The 19,431-nt window shown below is 40.8% G+C and overlaps 1 protein-coding gene across 1 annotated transcript in view; it reads left to right on the top strand.

Moving 5' to 3' along the window:
• Positions 1–3,929: 3,929 nt before the first annotated feature.
• Positions 3,930–19,431, top strand: part of gabrb2a (gamma-aminobutyric acid type A receptor subunit beta2a) — a 165,120-nt gene continuing 149,618 nt past the window's right edge. Inside the window, exons 1-3 of the mRNA XM_060915286.1 lie at positions 3,930–4,105; positions 4,237–4,325; positions 4,965–5,032. Of these exons, the coding sequence (XP_060771269.1) occupies positions 3,948–4,105; positions 4,237–4,325; positions 4,965–5,032 (315 nt within the window). The 5' untranslated portion in view covers positions 3,930–3,947. The remainder of the gene's footprint in view (positions 4,106–4,236; positions 4,326–4,964; positions 5,033–19,431) is intronic.

Here is a 19,431-nt window from a genome sequence, read left to right as displayed (position 1 = left end):
AAGCCGGTGTGCAGGACTGATCAACAGTTACCGGAAACGTCTAGTTGCAGTGACAAGGGGGTCACACCAGATACTGAAAGCAAAGGTTCACATACTTTTGCCACTCACAGATATGTAATATTGGATCATTTTCCTTAATAAATAAATGACCAAGTATAATGTTTTTGTCTCATTTGTTTAACGGGGTTCTCTTTATCTACTTTTAGGACTTGTGTGAAAATCTGATGTTGCTTTAGGTCATATTTATGCAGAAATATAGAAAATTTTAAAGGGTTCACAAGCTTTCAAGCACTACTGTAGCTCTTGTTCCTGTAGGGTAATAACAGTGGTTAATCTGTCTTGTTAGCAAAAACAAAATGGCAGAGGTAGGCTGTGACTTTAGAGGTAGACTTTGTTGCTAGATTCGGTGACAGTGAAAGTGCCCACTTGGAGCCCTTACAGTTGACAAAAATGTGATAAAGTGTCTTCTATGTTGCTCTTACAGTGGTGAAAACATGAAAATGTGACCTTTTGGTTGCCCTTCAAATGGAAAAAAAATGATGACATGCCCTCTAGGTGTTTTTCAGTGGACAATCCATGATGCAGCTCCCTATGGGTTTCCCTATGTATGAGGAAACATGTTAAAGTGTCATAATGGCTGCCTTTCCAGTGAAAAAAAAAACTAGAAACAGTGCCTTATAGGCTGTACCTACATGTGAAGAATGATAAAGTGTTGTAATGGGTGCCATTCCAAAGAAGAATGCATGATGCAGTGCCCTATAGGGTTTTACCTATGTGTAAGGAATGATGACATGTCAAAATTGGTGCCCTTCCAGTGGAGAATATGTGGTGCAGTGTCCTATAGGGTGTACCTATGTGTGAGAAAATATGAAATGTCAAAATGGGTGCCCTTCTGGTGAAGATTACATGATGCAGTGCCCTATAGAGTTTCCCTAAAAATGAGGAAACATGATGAAATGTCATAATGGGTGCCCTTCCAATGGAGAGTGCATGATGCATTGCCCTATAGGGTTTACCTGCATGCAAGAAAATGTGCTGAAGTGCTCACTCAGTGATCTTCCAGTGGATAGTATGTTTTTCAGTGCCCGACAGAGTTTTCCTCAATATGAGGAAACATCATGAAATGTCATATTGTGTGCCTTTCTGGTGGAGAACACATGATGCAGTACCCTATAGGGTATGCCTACATGTGAGGAAAGATGCATTGTTCTAATGGCTGTCCTTCCAGTGTAGAATATATGATGCAGTGCCCCATTGGGTGTACCTACACTTAAGGAAAGATGAAGTGTTGTAATGGGTGCCCTTCTAGTAGAAAATACCTGATGCATTGCCTTATAGGGTGTACCTATGCATGAGGAAACATGATGAAGTTTAATAAAGGGTGACCTTCCAATGGAGCAAATGAAATGCTGTACCCGATAGGCTCCCCTACATACAAGAAAATGAGACTAAATGCCCTGTAGGTACTCCTGCCCTTTTTATTTTTGCCCCTGCTCCTCAGCCTGTGTCCACCCCGACTACAATGATAAATATGAATTCTTGCCAGTGACTATAACTAATTTTATTTTGATGAAGTGTCATAATGGGTACCCTTTCTCTGGAGAGAACATGATGCAGAGGCCTATAGGGTGTATCTATTGTATGTGTAAGGAAACATGATGAAGTGTCATATTGGGTGCCCTTCCAAAGGAGCAAATGAGATGCAGTGCCCTATAGACTCCCCTATATACAAGAAAATGAGGTGCTTCTGCCCTTTTAATTTATTAAAACTCCTTAACCTGTGTCCAGTCCTGACCACAATGGTAAATAAGAATGCTTGCCAGTGACTATGACTGGTTTTATTTTGAAGTGTCATAATGGGTACACTTCCTGTGGAGAGTACATGATGCAGTGCCCTATAGGATGTGTCTATTGTATGTGTGAGGAAACATGATGAAGTGTCGTAATGGGTACACTTCCAAGAGAGCAAATGAGATGCAGTGCCCCATAGGCCCCCTACATACAATAAAGTGACATGAAATGCCCTGTAGGTGCTCCTGCCTTTTTTATTTTTGGCCCTGCCCCTCAGCCTGTTTCCACCCCGACCCCAATGGTGAATATGAATGCTTACCAGTGACTATAACTGGTTTTATTTTGATGACGTATCATAATGGGTACACTTCCTGTTGAGTGTACATGATGCAGTGCCTTATAGGGTGTATCTATTGGGTGTATGCCCAATAGTGTGTATTTATAGAGTGTATGCCCTATAAGGTGTATCTATTGTATGTGTGAGGAAACGTGATGAAGTGTCATAATGGGTACCCTTCCAATGCAGCAAATGAGGTGCAGTGCCCTATAGGCTCCCCTACATACAAGAAAATGAGATGAAATGCCCTGTAGGCACTCCTGTCCCTTTTATTTTTGCCTCTGCCCCTCAGTCTGTGTCCACCCCTGACCACAGTAGTAAATATGAACGCTTGCCAGTGACTATAACTGGTTTTATTTTGATGAAGTGTCATAATAGGTACACTTCCTGTTGAAAGTACATGATGTAGTGCCCTATAGGATGTATGCCCTATAGGGTGTATCTATTGTATGTGTGAGGAAACATGATGAAGCATCATAATGAGTGCCCTTCCAATGTAGCAAATGAGATGCAGTGCCCTATAGGCTCCCCTACATACAAGAAAATGAGATGAAATACCCTGTAGGTGCTCCTGTCCCTTTTATTTTTGCCTCTGCCCCTCAGCCTGTGTCCACCCCGACCACAGTAGTAAATATGAACGCTTGCCAGTGACTATAACTGGTTTTATTTTGATGAAGTGTCATAATAGGTACACTTCCTGATGAAAGTACATGATGTAGTGCCCTATAGGATGTATGCCCTATAGGGTGTATCTATTGTATGTGTGAGGAAACATGATGAAGCATCATAATGAGTGCCCTTCCAATGTAGCAAATGAGATGCAGTGCCCTATAGGCTCCCCTACATACAAGAAAATGAGATGAAATACCCTGTAGGTGCTCCTGTCCCTTTTATTTTTGCCTCTGCCCCTCAGCCTGTGTCCACCCCTGACCACAGTAGTAAATATGAACGCTTGCCAGTGACTATAACTGGTTTTATTTTGATGAAGTGTCATAATGGGTACACTTCCTGTTGAAAGTACATGATGTAGTGCCCTATAGGATGTATGCCCTATAAGGTGTATCTATTGTATGTGTGAGGAAACATGATGAAGCATCATAATGAGTGCCCTTCCAATGTAGCAAATGAGATGCAGTGCCCTATAGGCGCTCCTGTCCCTTTTATTTTTGCCTCTGCCCCTCAGCCTGTGTCCACCCCTGACCACAGTAGTAAATATGACTGCTTGCCAGTGACTATAACTGGTTTTATTTTGATGAAGTGTCATAATGGGTACACTTCCTGTTGAAAGTACACGATGCAGTGCCCTATAGGGTGTACCTATTGGGTGTATGCCCTATAGGGTGCATCTATTGTATGTGGGAAGAAACATGATGAAGTGTCATAATGGGTACACTTCCAATGCAGCAAATGAGACGCAATGCCCTATAGGCTCCCCTACACAGTACAAGAAAACGAGATAAAATGCCCTGTAGGGCAGGCACTCCTGCCTTTTTAAATCTTTTGCCCTTGTCACTCCAGTCCTGACCACAATGATAAGTATCAACGCTTACCAGTGACTGTAACCGGCTCCAGCAGTCCATCCATAATGTAAACTTTCAGTTCAGAGATTAAAGCGTGATGACCATATCGCTCTCCAGTGCCTCGCTCCGACCAATCCGAGCAGAGAAGATTCAAACGGGGGCGTGGTTTTCGCACGACAGCACCAACGTAACGTGTCCACTCTCCTCAGTAGCAAAGCTACTCTTTGATCTTGAGGCTCGGTGTGCGCATGCGCGTAAGTCGCGCTCCGCTTTACTGCACTGGCTGGGACTGAAGTTGGATGCGCGGCGCGCGCTCTCTTCCTTCAGCTTGGTCCACAAGAAGAAGAGGAAGAACAAAAACAATAATAATCCAAATTATTGCAATGGAGAGGATGAGGAAATCGCAGTGCATCTTCTTGTTATGTCCGTTCATCATGACTGCTGTGTGTGCGCAAAGGTAAAGGGAAAAAAAAGGACATGATTAGGGATTTTTGGATTTTTCATCACTCAGTATATTAGTCTGTGTTTGCTGGAGCATTTGCAACATGTGCAGTAAACATTGCTTTTTTTTTTTTTTAATTTCTGCAGCAGAGACCCGAGCAATATGCCTGTAGTGAAAGACACAGTGGACAGACTGATGAAGGGATACGATATCCGACTGAGGCCGGATTTTGGAGGTGAGGAAACAAAATGTGCATTTGAATCATTTTAATATGCATGTGATGATGATGATGATGATGATGTGCAGGATGTGCATGATGTGCAGTGACTTGTGGCATGCAGGCAACCTTGTCTGTCAATTCATCCTCTGCATGCATGAAGCAAACATGAAGGCTACGCAGTCTTGGCATGCGTTAATGCATTTATTTAACCCGTATTATTATTATTATTATATTATTATTATTATTTAAAATCAGATATCATCAGATATCATATATCAAATCATTCTTCATTTGAACTTTACATATATATATATATATATATATATATATATATATATATATATATATATATATATATATATATATATATGTCATTCTAGCACCATGATACACATTCATCCATCCACCTGTTCTGGTTACAGTCTGGTTAACAGTTTCCACTGATGATGCTGAGGATCTCCATGTCAGCCTGTGCATTTGTTCTGAAGCCACATTATTTATTTAAAAAAAATGACATATTGCTGGTGTTTTTGCTGGATCATAGATCAGTTGAAGAATGATCTGCATTTCTAATATAATAATAATAATAATCTATAGGCAGTCTCATTATTATTATTATTATTATTATTATTATTATTATTATTATTATTGCAGGGGCTCCAGTGGCTGTTGGCATGAATATAGACATCGCCAGCATAGACATGGTGTCCGAAGTAAACATGGTATGTAACAGATATTTATTTATTTATTTAAACCAGGCGGCTGATTTAAAAAAAAATGCTTATGGGATGTCTTGCACCATCCCCTATAGCAGGCACCGTCATGATGATTTTGCACAAGTGTACAAGTTCATTGGCATGCTGGAGTCTACTGCTCTGCGCTCAATTTGGATTCCAAACACACGCGCGTGCGCGCGCGCACACATCCACACATACGCACACGCGCGCGCGCGCGCACGCACGCGCTCCCGCATCACACACACTCACACGCACCCGTGCTGCGTGTCCGATTGTCAACGGCCGCCCTCACCTCACCTCACCACCACCACACACACACACACACACACCGCCCCAGTCAGTAATATGAAGCAGCACTAGTACAACCTTCTGAACGCTGGGATTAAAAGACTGGATGATGATGAGTTTTTTTCCCCCTTTCTCCTCGTGCAAATGTAGTTCAAGGTGATCCTGCTCCGTTCTCAAGGAGAACCACTGGTTCACATGGTTGTTGTTGAAACTCTGCTTCCCTTCTCGAAATGATCACAGCTCACAAAAACAGGATGTGCGTGTTGTTGTTGTTGCTATGTCGCAAACAGCCGATAATGTTTGATGTTGTCATTCTGATGATGCGGTCTCTTGAACATCTCAAACCACTCAAGCATCTCATGAAAACAGGATAAGCCAGATAAAGTTGACCCGTCAAACAGCACCCCCTGTTGACCACACCTCAAGCCGATGCTGTGATTAAAAGGAAAAATGCATGCCGTGAAATGAAAGATTGATGTGCCTCTGTTTTGAGCTTAATCATCATTTCAGCGCTTTTTATGATGCAGCAATGAATCCCCAAGGCCATTCATGACCGACACGTCTGCCTTTTATTTACTAATAAATGAGCCGAAGTCAGTGATTTATTTTTCATGACAGCAGTGATGGGTAAACACAGTAGGGGAGTGCCTAATTAAATATGTTTTATTAATGCTTCTGTAAGGAGCATCCGTTTGTCTGAGTCGCTGGTCATTCAAAAGCATCGCTGCAAGGCTATAGCATGGTATGGTATGGCATGGGGCCAGTGTGGTCATCTCTGTTCAGGAAAAAGTAGCTTATGTGTGCTCAGAAAGTCAGTACAAGTCACCAGATGACATGAGCCAGGTTGTAGCGTCAGTAATGATCATTTGGATATCAAAAGCTGTTAAATGAGTATGAACAGGGTAAGATGGTGCAGCAGGTAGTGTTGATGCCTCACTGTTCCAGGGTCGCTGGTTCGAGCTTGAGTTACTGTCTGTACAGAGTTTTGCATGTTCTCATCATGTTCACATGGGTTTTCTCAGGTTTACTTCCTTCTCCCAAAAACATGCTGGTAAGTGAATTGGTGATTTGGTGCACGTGTGTGTGTGTGTGCGCGTGCGTGTTGAGTGAAAGATGGTGCCTAACCCTGGCTAAGATAAAGAGATAACTGAAGATGAATGAATGAATATCATTTCTATCAAGGATGCAGACAAAAAGAAGCAGTGGTAGTATTCAGGAAGTAGGCATGAAGGAAACGGTTACTGATGAAATCACACGCTTTTATTACTCGTAAATATTACCAGGAAAAGTGCTTGAAACAAATAAGTGAGCAGCTGGATAAACAATGGTGATCAGTGATCAGTCATTGGGAACACTGGTGATCAGTGATTAGTCATTGAGAACACTTGCAATTGGGGATCAGTCATTATGAACAGTGGTGATCAGGGATTGTTTGATGGGACCGCTTGTGATCAGTGATTGGTCATTGGGATCACTGGTGCTCAGTGATTGGCCATTGGGAACACTGGTGATCAGTGATCAGTCATTGGGAACACTGGTGATTGATGGTCAGTCATTGGGAACAATAGTGATCAGTGATCGTTTGATGGGGACACTAGTGATGAGTGATCAGTCATCGGGAACACTGGTGATCAGTAATGTCATTGGGAACACTAGTGATGAGTGATCAGTCATTGGGAACAATTATGATCAGTGATCAGTCATTGGGAACACTTGTGATCAATAAACAGTCATTGGGAACACTTATGATCAGTGATCAGTCATCTGGAACACTTGTGATCAGTAAACAGTCATTGGGAACACTGTTAATCAGTAAACAGTCATTGGGAACACTGGTGATCAGTGATTAGTTGTTGAGAACACTAGTGATTGGTGATCAGTCGTTGGGAACAATGGTGATCAGGGATCATTTGATGGGAACACTTGTGATCAGTGATCAGTCATTGGGAACAGTGATTGGTGATCAATCATTGGGAACAGTGGTGATCAGGGATAAGTCATGGGGAGCACTCATATGCTCAAGTGCGAACACTTGTGATCAGTGATCAGTTGTTGGGAACACTAGTGAGTGGTGATCATTCATTGGGAACGCTGGTGATCAGTGATCATTTGATTGGAATACTTGTGATCAGTGATCAGTCATTGGGAACACTTGTGATCAGTGATCAGTCTTTGGGAATATTGGTGATTAGTGATCATTCTTTGTGAACACTAGTGATCAGTGATCAGTCTTTGGGTAATAATGGTGATCAGTGATCACTTGATGGGAACACTTGTGATCAGTCTTTGGGAACACAGGTGATCGGTGATTAGTGACAGGCAACAATGATGCTCAGTAATCACTCATTAGGAACACTGGTGATCTGTGATGAGTCACTGGGTACACTTTTGATCAGCGATCAGTTGGTGGGAATACTAGTGATCAGTAATTATTCATTGGGAACAACAGCTATCAGTGTTTAGTTCTTTGGAACACTGGTGATTGGTGATTCATTGTTGGGGACACTGATGAGTGATGATTAGTCATCAGGCACATTTGCAATCAGTGATTATTGTTTGGGAACACTAGTAATCAGTGATCAGTCTTTTGTAACACTGGTGATCAGTGGATAGTCATTGGGAACAGAGGTGATCAGTGACTGGTTGAAGGGAACAATGGCAAGTAGTGATTGCTCAATGAGAATGCTGGCGATCAGTGATCGGTCGATGGAAAAACTAGTGATCAGTGACTGGTTGACGGAAACAATGGCAATTAGCGATTGGTCGATGGAACCACTAGTGATCAGTGATTGGTCAGTGGGAACACTGGTGGTGAGTTGACTGAACCTGCTCCCTGAACTCATCTAACCAGCAGCTGTTCTGTAAGCTGCAGGACAGTCAGTGGAATCTGCCCCAAAAATCACTATATTTGTTAGCTGCGTCTAAAAAGTTGCCAAGTTTGTAACAGTGGCAGTGGCACAGAACATTAAAATATATGAGAATGTAAAATATTAAAATTACTGAACCCCTAAAACCCCCAGTGGTAAATGTTCAGCTATATCTTGCCATGGCAGTGAAAGCTAAAGTGTTGTCATGTCTATTTTAAGCTAACTATAGTTACATAGAGGTTACGTCTACATCTAATCCAACATTTTTACTACTGATTGTAAGTTGCTGGTTAGTTTAATCTGTAAATAATGATGGTCAGGAAGAAAAAAATAGTCCAGTGTCCAAAACATCTGAATCTGTGCTCAATTACATATGAAAATCAGCATCACTTTTGCTGTTAAACAATACATCAGGCATATTTGCCTACATTGTTGCATAAGGACTGTTTATGAAGCAATTTGTTCAAGTGATTTTAACTTTTCATATTAGCGGAGCTCCCTGCACACGAGTGACGATCCATACTTAAGAGAATATGGTAATGCATCGACTTGATTTTTGATGGCTTTTGCCATACGTTCTGTATGAACGACGTATGTGTACCACCACAGGGAACCCGATCGTGGGTGCAAGGCAACGTATCTCATAAACACTTGACCACCAGACAATGAAATTTCTACCTTTAGTTACATAAGATGGATTTTTATCCATCCATCCATTATCTGTAGCCGTTTTATGCTGTTCTACAGGGTCACGGGCAAGCTGGAGCCTATCCCAGCTGACTATGGGCGAGAGGCGGGGTACACCCTGGACAAGTTATCGCAGGGCTGACACATAGAGACAAACAACCGTTCACATTCACACCTACGGTCAATTTAGAGCCACCAGTTAGCCTAACCTACATGTCTTTGGACTGTGGGGGAAACCGGAGCACCCAGAGGCAACCCACACAGACACAGGGAGAACATGCAAACTCCACACAGAAAGGCCCTCGCTGGCCGCTGGGCTTGAACCCAGGACCTTCTTGCTGTGAGGCGACAGCGCTAACCACTACACCATCGTGCCGCCGATTTTTATCCAGTGCTTATGCTCATTGGGAGCTCCGCTTTTATGTAGTGCCTAAATATATATACCACTGACACACTCACCCCTCAATTACTGTTGTTAACTGAACAGTTTATAAGTAGATTAGCTAATGATTAGTTCCCAGCTAACAATATTAGGCAAACTAAAACTTTTTCTGAATATTAGTTTTAGGAGATTTTATCTCAAAGAACATTTAATTAGCTGTTTTGCGAAGATTATTAAAATGCGTGTACAGTTACCAGCAACATTGTAGCTGTAAGGACATTAACATTTCCACAATGCTCATTTTTGGTAACGCTGTGAAGGTTTTGTGAAAGCTTTATCACACTTATTACAGGAATTGTCTATGAAATGCCAAATGCCACCTTGAGAGCTTGTGGAATATTTGCTGGATATTGTACTAATATTCTCTATTAGATGGGTTTACATTTCGGTTAAGTTTTGGCACTGGTTTCTCCAATGTTTGTTATGGATTTCATGGTCAGGAAGTGCACGCAAGCAACTATTTAAAAATATATTTCAAGGAAGTAAAAACAAGATTATCCAAATGTATTTCCTATTTCCTCTGTGCTACTGCTAGATAATTTCAAACAGGAACGAGACATTTTTCTGAAGGAAGCTAACCTCTGCTGTCGTTAATGGCATTTTCCATTCGCATTAAATCACGACGCTTACCGCTAATTGTTGAGTGTGCTAGCTAGGCTAAATGTAGCCTACAGGCTGTGTATGGAATCAATTTTGTGCCAAAATGTTCATGCAATACTTTTGAAATATCAAACAAAAATGACAAATCCAAATACAAAAAAACAAAAAAAGTCAATTTTTTTAGACTGGCAAACAAATTATTCGTGTAATCATGCAAAATATCAGTCTATTACTCTTCAGAAACCTTTTGTTTTTGTTCCGCGTCTTTCTCAGTTTTGTTTGACGTAATTTATTTTGGTTGCGATTCCAGCTTTCTCGTTTGCGCTCCCTGACTTTTTGCTTGCAGTTTTGGCACAAACTTCACGTGTGGGTGGGCTGTCCAGGAATGCATTCCCATTGGCTAACTTGTGTTTGACTGACAGCTGCGCTCAGCGATTCCCCCGGAGGCTGTTGCGGCCATTTCCTACTCGGATTCTGGCGGACTGTTTGACGAGTGACCGATCCAGTGACGGTAAACAAGGATCGAGTGGACTTCAGTGGCGACTATGATATTGAATTAATTCAACAAACTGTAAATTCAATATCATAGTCGCCACTGAAGTCCACTCGATCCTTGTTTACCGTCAATGGATCGGTCACTCGTCAAACAGTCCGCCAGAATCCGAGTAGGGAATGGCTGAGCGTAGCTGTCAATCAAACACAAGTTAGCCAATGGGAATGCGTTCCTGGACAGCCCACCCACACGTGAAGTTTGTGCCAAAACTGCAAGCAAAAAGTCAGGGAGCGCAAACGAGAAAGCTGGAATCGCAACCAAAATAAATTACGTCAAACAAAACTGAGAAAGACGCAGAACAAAAATAAAAGGTTTCTGAAGAGTAATAGACTGATATTTTGCACGATTACACGAATAATTTGTTTGCCAGTCTAAAAAAAAAAGACTTTTTTTTGTTTTTTTGTATTTGGATTCGTCGTTTTTGTTTGATATTTCAAAAGTATTGTATGAACATTTTGGCACAAAATTGATTCCATAGCTGTGGGGCTTAGCTGTTGTGATAAGAGTTTGCTAGTTCACAAGCTAGAAGGTAAAATGAATAATTGACGTGTTTCGTACCCCCTGAAAGTTTAATGCGTCTCTAAATTCAATTACCTGTTACACAACCTGTCACAACATTAAGACAGACCAATATTTCTACAATTTGTTATAGTTCTATAACTCCAACTTTCTTCTGGTCTATAACTCCAACCACCTTTTCACAGCATGCAGCAAGCTATGAATATAAACAGCATATGCATATTGATTTAGATGACATTTTGTATGGCTGTCTGATCCTAATAAAATACATACGTATATTGGTGTTTTCTGAAATGTGAAAGTCCAATTTCAGTTAAAACACATTCATGTTGTGTAACTTTAATGATAATTTAGTTTTTTGGGGAAAATAGGACAGGAGTCAGTGTTTTCTGCTGTTGTCATCTTCAGTATTTTTATAGCCAAGTAAGCCAAGATGAGCTGTGAAATGAAACATGGCCTTTTTATAGCAAATTCGGATATAAGAAGGCAAATACCAATACTGAAAAGGAGCATTAACACACATAATGTAACAAGCTTAAAGTACTGTTCATTAAAAGTACATACAGTAATAATATAATATAATATAATATAATATAATATAATATAATATAATATAATATAATATAATATAATGAGGGCGGCACGGTGGTGTAGTGGTTAGCGCTGTTGCCTCACAGCAAGAAGGTCCGGGTTCGAGCCCTGTGGCCGGTGAGGGCCTTTCTGTGCGGAGTTTGCATGTTCTCCCCGTGTCTGCGTGGGTTTCCTCTGGGTGCTCCGGTTTCCCCCACAGTCCAAAGACATGCAGGTTAGGTTAACTGGTGACTCTAAATTGACCGTAGGTGTGAATGTGAGTGTGAATGGTTGTCTGTGTCTATGTGTCAGCCCTGTGATGACCTGGCGACTTGTCCAGGGTGTATCCCGCCTTTCACCCATAGTCAGCTGGGATAGGCTCCAGCTCGCCTGCCACCCTGTAGAACAGGATAAAGCGGCTGGAGATAATGAGATGAGATGAGATGAGATGAGATAAGATAATATAAGGAGGGTGGCACGGTGGTGTAGTGGTTAGTGCTGTCGCCTCACAGCAAGAAGGTCCGGGTTCGAGCCCCGTGGCCAGCGAGGGCCTTTCTGTGCGGAGTTTACATGTTGTCCACGTGGGTTTCCTCCGGGTGTTCTGGTTTCCCCCACAGTCCAAAGACATGCAGCTTAGGTTAACTGGTGACTCTAAATTGACCGTGAGTGTGAATGGTTGTCTGTGTCTATGTGTCAGCCCTGTGATGACCTGGCGACTTGTCCAGGGTGTACCCTGCCTTTTGCCCGTAGTCAGCTGGGATAGGCTCCAGCTTGCCTGCGACCCTGTAGAACAGGATAAAGCGGCTGGAGATAATGAGATGAGATAATATAAGGATGTCTTATTGAAAATTTTTAAGTGCTTATATAAAAGAAAAGCATTTAAATTCCACGAGATGTGACCCTTATTGTATATTACACTCTCAGAAAATAAACTACATTATTGTACCTTTAGGGGTACAACGACTTGTCACTCTGGCAGTACCCTCTAAGGTACCTATTTGTCCTGTTTATATACTGCTTGGGAATATACATGTACCATTTTGGCCCTACAAAGGTACACATAGTTACTTTGAGGTTCAATAATCAGCCCTAGGAGGTACATTAGTGTAGATTGTACCTTGAGGGACACAAATGGACTCCTACTGTACCCTTATTTCTGACATTGTACTAGCTTTCCACGCAGGGAACAATACATTATGAAATTACCAAGCTTACTTAATAGATGTGGTAATTATGGTCAGAAGTGTTAAAAGGCTTTCGGGCCTACACTCAGAGTCTCGAAATTCTGCAAGCTGGTCTAGAGTGAAATCCCATTTATCATTATTATTCTGGTAATGCTTCTGGTAATTGGTGCTATTTTTCAGTATATGCTGAGCTTGTTTAGCTGTTTAGCATCCTTTTGATTAAGTCAGCTACCCCATTTAGCACAACCCTAAGATATAATTCTTTCCATAGGTCCATTTTTTAAATTTTAATTTAATTTTTTTTTTAAACTTGTCTAGAAATCAGATGTTTTTTGGTGGCGGCTTGCTTGATTTGATTGAATCCATGACTGAATACTGTATACGAATGGACGTCGTAACAGGAAGGCAAAGGTGAAGCCAAAATGTCTCTGACTCCCTCTCGTGGCTGGCTGCAGTACGATTTTTTTAACCCTGCCCATTCCCGTGGACCTGAATCTCTGGACAGTTTGGTAACAAAGGCATGTCTTGGTTTGCTGTAAACCGTTCTAACAGACCCTCAGCAGATCTTACAGTTTTTCTGTTATGTTGCTCATTTTGACATCTAAGCTAGCTCACTGTACTTATAACTAGCAAAACAAAGTGAGCAAGTGAAGTGATGGAATAAACAAAGGCGTACATTTCATGATAATTTACTATTGATTGTATGACCTTAGCAAACACTCGAATTAACTTGGTAAGGTTAGCTAGCCGCTCCTTTTTAAACCAACTGTACTGGAAAAACGAGCAGAGGATATAAGAGCAATGGCGACTCCAATTTAGACTCCAAAAAGGCTTCAGAAACACACAAAGGGAGTGGATGGCTCCATGTTGTCCACTCATACACTCCCCTCCAAAAATATTGGAACATCAAGGTCAATTCTTTTGTTTTTGCCATACGCTGAAGACATTTCGGATTGAAATCAAAACATAAGACGTCATATATCAGAATTTCAGATTTTATTTTCTGATATTTATATCTAGATGTCTTAAACAAATCAGTACATGGCACCTTTTGTTTGAACCAACCCATTTTTTCAACAGATCAAAAATATTGGGACATGTGCCTGACAGGTGTTTCTTGTTACCCAAGTGTGCCCTGTTAGAGTGATTGTTTAACCAACTAATAACTTTGAATGTCTACTTTTGGTTTGAGCCTTGGGTTTCACCTGTGAAGACTGCATTTGTCCTTTAAAAAGATATAAACCAACATAAAGACAGGAGAGCTATCTATAGGCCCTTTTCCACTGCATGGTACCGTCTCAGCTCGACTTGACTCAACTCTACTTGCTTTCGGTATCCACTACAGCTGGTCGTCATAGTGATGCCACATGAAACTGCTGTGACATCATTTTCAATGCGACACACACACACACACACACACACACACACACACACACACACACACACACACACACACACAGGAACATCTTTATTATGATTAATACTACTATTCAAAAAAATATTACTAACCAAAAAAACAGTGTAAAAATGCAATATCCAAACTGTCAGGACGTATCAGTCATGGCATAAAAAGTGCCATCAGTTTACATGGTGAGTGAAATGGTGTAGTGGTGAAGGCACAAGGCTTTCAATCATGTTTTATTTGGGATACGTTTTACTGCAGGTAACTCATTTAAAATTAGCCACCCTGTACTGACAGTTTGCCTAACCCTCTGTTGGTTAAAAAGTTATGAGTACTGTTATGGGTTGACCGAGGTTTTGTCATAAATCAAACATCGTGGCATGGCATGGCATTACTCGGACTGAAGCAGGATTCCATCAATCTTACTAAAAGTTAGGGTCTCAAATGGTTTCTTCTGAAGGCAGGAGCCTTCAGTCTGAGGCTTGCATTAATATGCTTACTGACTACAGAGATCAAAGGCAGACTGCACATATACTCATCGGTTTTACCAACAGAGGTTTAGGCAAAATATCAGGCTGATTAAGTTTAAATGAGTTACCTGCAGCAAAACTTTCCCCCAAATAAAATATGCCAAACAGGTCCACAAGCCCATGTTCCCCAATTTTAACATATGTTGTGAGGCTTTTTTTTGCTACTTGTAAACTGATGGCATTTTTTATGCCATTACCATTACATCCTGACAGTTTGGATGCAATGTTTTTTTACACCATTTTTTTGGTTTGTTTGTTTAACAAAGCATGTTAGAAACATGACAAATTGTGGGTTTGTTTAGGACGTCCCATCTCGTACAGTGATGACACAGTGATCTGATCCTTTCTGGCCAATCAGTGTTTTTCACATCACCTTTTGGTATTGCTTGAGATCACTTGGCACCTTGATGCAGGTGATAGATAGATAGATAGATAGATAGATAGATAGATAGATAGATAGATAGATAGATAGATAGATAGATAGATAGATAGATAGATAGATAGACACTACCGTTCAAAAGTTTGGGGTCACCCAGACAATTTTGTGTTTTCCATGACAAGTCACACTTTTATTTACCACCATAAGTTGTAAAATGAATAGAAAATATAGTCAAGACATTTTTCTGGCCATTTTGAGCATTTAATCGACCCCACAAATGTGATGCTCCAGAAACTCAATCTGCTCAAAGGAAGGTCAGTTTTATAGCTTCTCTAAAGAGCTCAACTGTTTTCAGCTGTGCTAACATGATTGTACAAGGGTTTTCTAATCATCCATTAGCCTTCTGAGGCAATGAGCAAACACATTGTACCATTAGAACACTGGAGTGAGAGTTGCTGGAAATGGGCCTCTATACACCTATGGAGATATTGCACCAAAAACCAGACATTTGCAGCTAGAATAGTCATTTACCACATTAGCAATGTATAGAGTGGATTTCTGATTAGTTTAAAGTGATCTTCATTGAAAAGAACAGTGCTTTTCTTTCAAAAATAAGGACATTTCAAAGTGACCCCAAACTTTTGAACGGTAGTGTATATACTGGGTAGGTGGTGCTATCCACAACTTTGGCCTGATGGAAAACCAAAGAAGGCGAGTTGAGTTGAGCTGGTACCATGCAGTATAAAAGGGCCATATGAGAGAAAAGCAAGCCATTTTGAAGTTAAGAAAAGAGGGGAAAAAATTAATCAGGCCTATTGCACAAGCATTGGACACAGCCAATTCAACAGTTTAGATTAGAATGTCCAAGAAAACCATAGGTGTACTAACAAACAGGTCAGCAAAGGAAAACAACAGCAGGTGATGACAGAAACATTGTAAGAGCTGTGAAGAAAACATCAAAAACAACAGTCAGTGACATCACCAACAACATCCACAGGGTAGGGATGAAGTTATTGCAATCTATTGTTCAAAGAACACTTCCAGAGCAGAAATATAGAAGCAGAGGTGAACAAAGTCCCCAACTTCATTACTTAAGTCAAAGTACAGATCCCACTGGTTAAATGTTACTCCAATACAAGTGAAAGTTGTACAGTCAATTTTTTTTACTTAAGTTAAAGTACTGAAGTACTTGCTTTTAAAAATACTTAAGTATTAAAAGTACATTTTCTGTCAACACATTGTTTTATTATTGCCACAGCGCTACAAAACCTAATGGCTCTGAAGCAACCGACTGGATTTACTGACTAGCTTGTAGAACCTGTAGAATAAACACCTGGTAGAATGTTACAAAATGAAATACAACTGAATTGAAAAAAAAAAGCCACTGCCATTTTTTTTTAATTGTAACACTCATACCACCCCCACAAAGCAGCATGGTAGTGTTCTGACCCAGCTCTGGCAGTGTGTGCACACATGCATGTGTATGTTAATGATTAAGACAGTGGAATAGCTGTAAATGCAGCTTGCTCAGAAAACAAAAAGGACAATCCAACCTGCTTAAAACCCAGGTCTACACCTCAAGCTTAATAACTGCCCAACAGCAACACTGCTTTAAGCAAGACAAAAAAAGTACAAGACCTGACATCAAAACAAAAAATTCCAGCAATTTGTTGTGACTGACTAGTACAATACTGTCCATCTCACAGGTCTTACGTGCATGTATTCATCTACATATGAATCTGCCTGTGGAATCATGGGGTTTTAACAATAAGCTAGCTAGTCAGTGAAGCTCCACCTGACATGCTAGCAAAATCTTTTCAAACTCAAAGTCATATTGGGTCGCTAACGTTACTAGAAAAGAAAGATTTCTACATTCTGTTTATTTGGCAAGATTATGCTAAAACATTTCTGAAAGCACTTCAGATAAGTTAACATTATTCATGTTAGCGTAACTCCGTTTTTACATGCTAACTAACAGTGTCCATGTTAACTAACATATATATAACTAACATATATAAAACTAACAAAGCTATATGTTAACGTTAGCTGAGAACAAGACTATGGCAACTTGGCGGGCAAATCCATAGAAAGTCATTTGACTAACCAGACTGCATAGGTATTGCAATGTTATCGCTAGCTCTAAAAGCACAGACAACTTCATTGCAAGCTTTCTCTTGGAATAAAACATTTATATACCTCAATATGCTTCTGCAGGTCAGACGGCAAGTTTTTGTAGGCTGTGATGTGCTCTGTTTTAGGCGAACAAAGCAAACATTTACAACGAAACGACTCTTTAATCCTTTCAGAAAACTGAAACATGGGTTCTAGCTATAGCCATGAGTGCGTGCATTCCCCAGAAGAACCACCTCCTTCCATTCTGCCATCAACTGATCGTGTTAAATAATGATGCGGAGAAATCATCGATCTTGATTTTATCCAGTCTATGGATGTGACCTGACCCTAGACTGGATAAAATCAAGATCAAGGATTTCTCTGCAGTATTATTTAACACGATTAGCCAAGACTGATCGGCTGTCTCAGTGTCACCTGCAAAAAAAAAAAAATCACGTTTTAGAAAAGAAAAGAATAAACATCCACGTTCAAAGCCACTTCATAGTAGCGAGTAACGAGGACATTGATAGAAATGTAGTGGAGTAAAAAGTATGATATTTGTCTTTCAAATGTAGTGAAGTTAAAGTTGCCAAAAAAATTAATACTCAAGTAAAGCACAGATACTCAAAAAGTGTACTTAAGTACAGTACTCAATAAATGTACTTCATTACTGTCCACCTCTGTATAGAAGCCATATGACAAGATGCAAACCACTCACCAGCAGTAAGAATCAGAAGCCCAGATTGGAATTCATAAAGAACTACAGGGATGAGCCACAAAAGATTTGGAACCTTTACGAAAGTGATGGAAAGGCCAAAGTGTGGAAAAAGAAAGGATCAGATCATGATCCAAATTGTATGAACTCATTGGTCAAGCATGATGGAGGCAATGTCATGGCTTGGGCTTGCATGGCTGCTTCTGGAATGGGTTCACTAATCTTTATTGATGATGTAACTCATGATGTAGCAGTAGAATTCAGAAGTCTAGAGAAACATTCTGTTTGACAATTTACATAGAAATTTTTACAGTCATGACTGTGAGCTAGCCTTCCTCTTGACCAGGAGACTGGGAGTTCTACTTGTGGTCTGGTCATACCAAAGACCATCATAAAAATGGTACCTACTGCCATCTGGCAAGGCACGCTGCAATACAGATACTATGAGTAGTGAGTCAAACTCTCATGGTTACTAGAGGACCATACCCCCACTGTAATCCTAGCTATGTAACAGACAAAAGGCTGAGGGCTATAGAAATGGCAATCAACACCACCCAGTGTACTCCAAAAGACTGGTTAGTACTGGTATGGGAGACTGCCTGGGAAGACCAGGTCCTGGCATGGAAGGGACTTTGCCTTTGACCTTCAATCATATTGGAAGCAACTTAATCATGCACCAAGACAGCGACCCAAAACACACTGCCAACACAACAAAGGACAGAAAAAAGTGGAAGGTTTTATACTAGCCAAGTCAATCACCAGACTTCAACTCACTTGAACAATGAACTGAACTGAATAATGAACTGAAGGGTGGAACCCCCCAAAAACAAACAACAACTGAAAGAAGATGCAGTACAAGCCTGAAAACGCATCACAAAAGAAGAATGCAAAAGTTTGATGATGACAGTGGTTCATCTGCTTGATGCAGTTATTGCAAACAAGGGATATGCAACCAAATATTGAGTGTTATTAACTTTAAATTCATCATCCTTCGGCCTCAGCTGAGATAAATCGACCAATGTTCTTCCACACATTCCTGTCAGCCACTGCAAATTTCAAGTCCTTTACCCCAATTCCAATGTCCCTTGATATTAGGTAGGTGTAGGTTAACGTTCTTGACCTCACCAGGCGGTGCTCTGGGCTCCAGAGAAGAAGGCGAGATATCATCTCCCCCTCAGCTCTAAAACAGTGCTCCGCAAAGAAGACTCTTTTTGATTTGAGTCTCATTGTGACTGGCAGCAAGTTCCCATATATCTTCTTCAAGGTGGCATGGGTAGACCAATGGATGTTTTGAACCTGGCGTAGGAGGTTGGTATAAGTTCCATCTAGTCTCTGCTGTTGTTTGAGCGTTATGGTCCATGTCTCGGTACCATATAGGAGGATGGGTTATGATCTGAACAGTTTTACCTTCAGGTGTTTGGCCATGTTAGAGTGCCATATTTTGTTGAGGGCATTACAGGCTTTCCAAGCCAGAGCCTTACGAATCTTGAAGTCCTTAAAGGAGTCCATTATAAAAGAGACCAGATACTTGAAGTC

This window comes from Neoarius graeffei, chromosome 2, assembly GCF_027579695.1.
Source record: "Neoarius graeffei isolate fNeoGra1 chromosome 2, fNeoGra1.pri, whole genome shotgun sequence".
Classification (NCBI taxonomy): Eukaryota; Metazoa; Chordata; class Actinopteri; order Siluriformes; family Ariidae; genus Neoarius; species Neoarius graeffei.
Note: the sequence above shows the minus strand (reverse complement) of the source record. Positions and strands in the feature narration are given on the sequence as shown.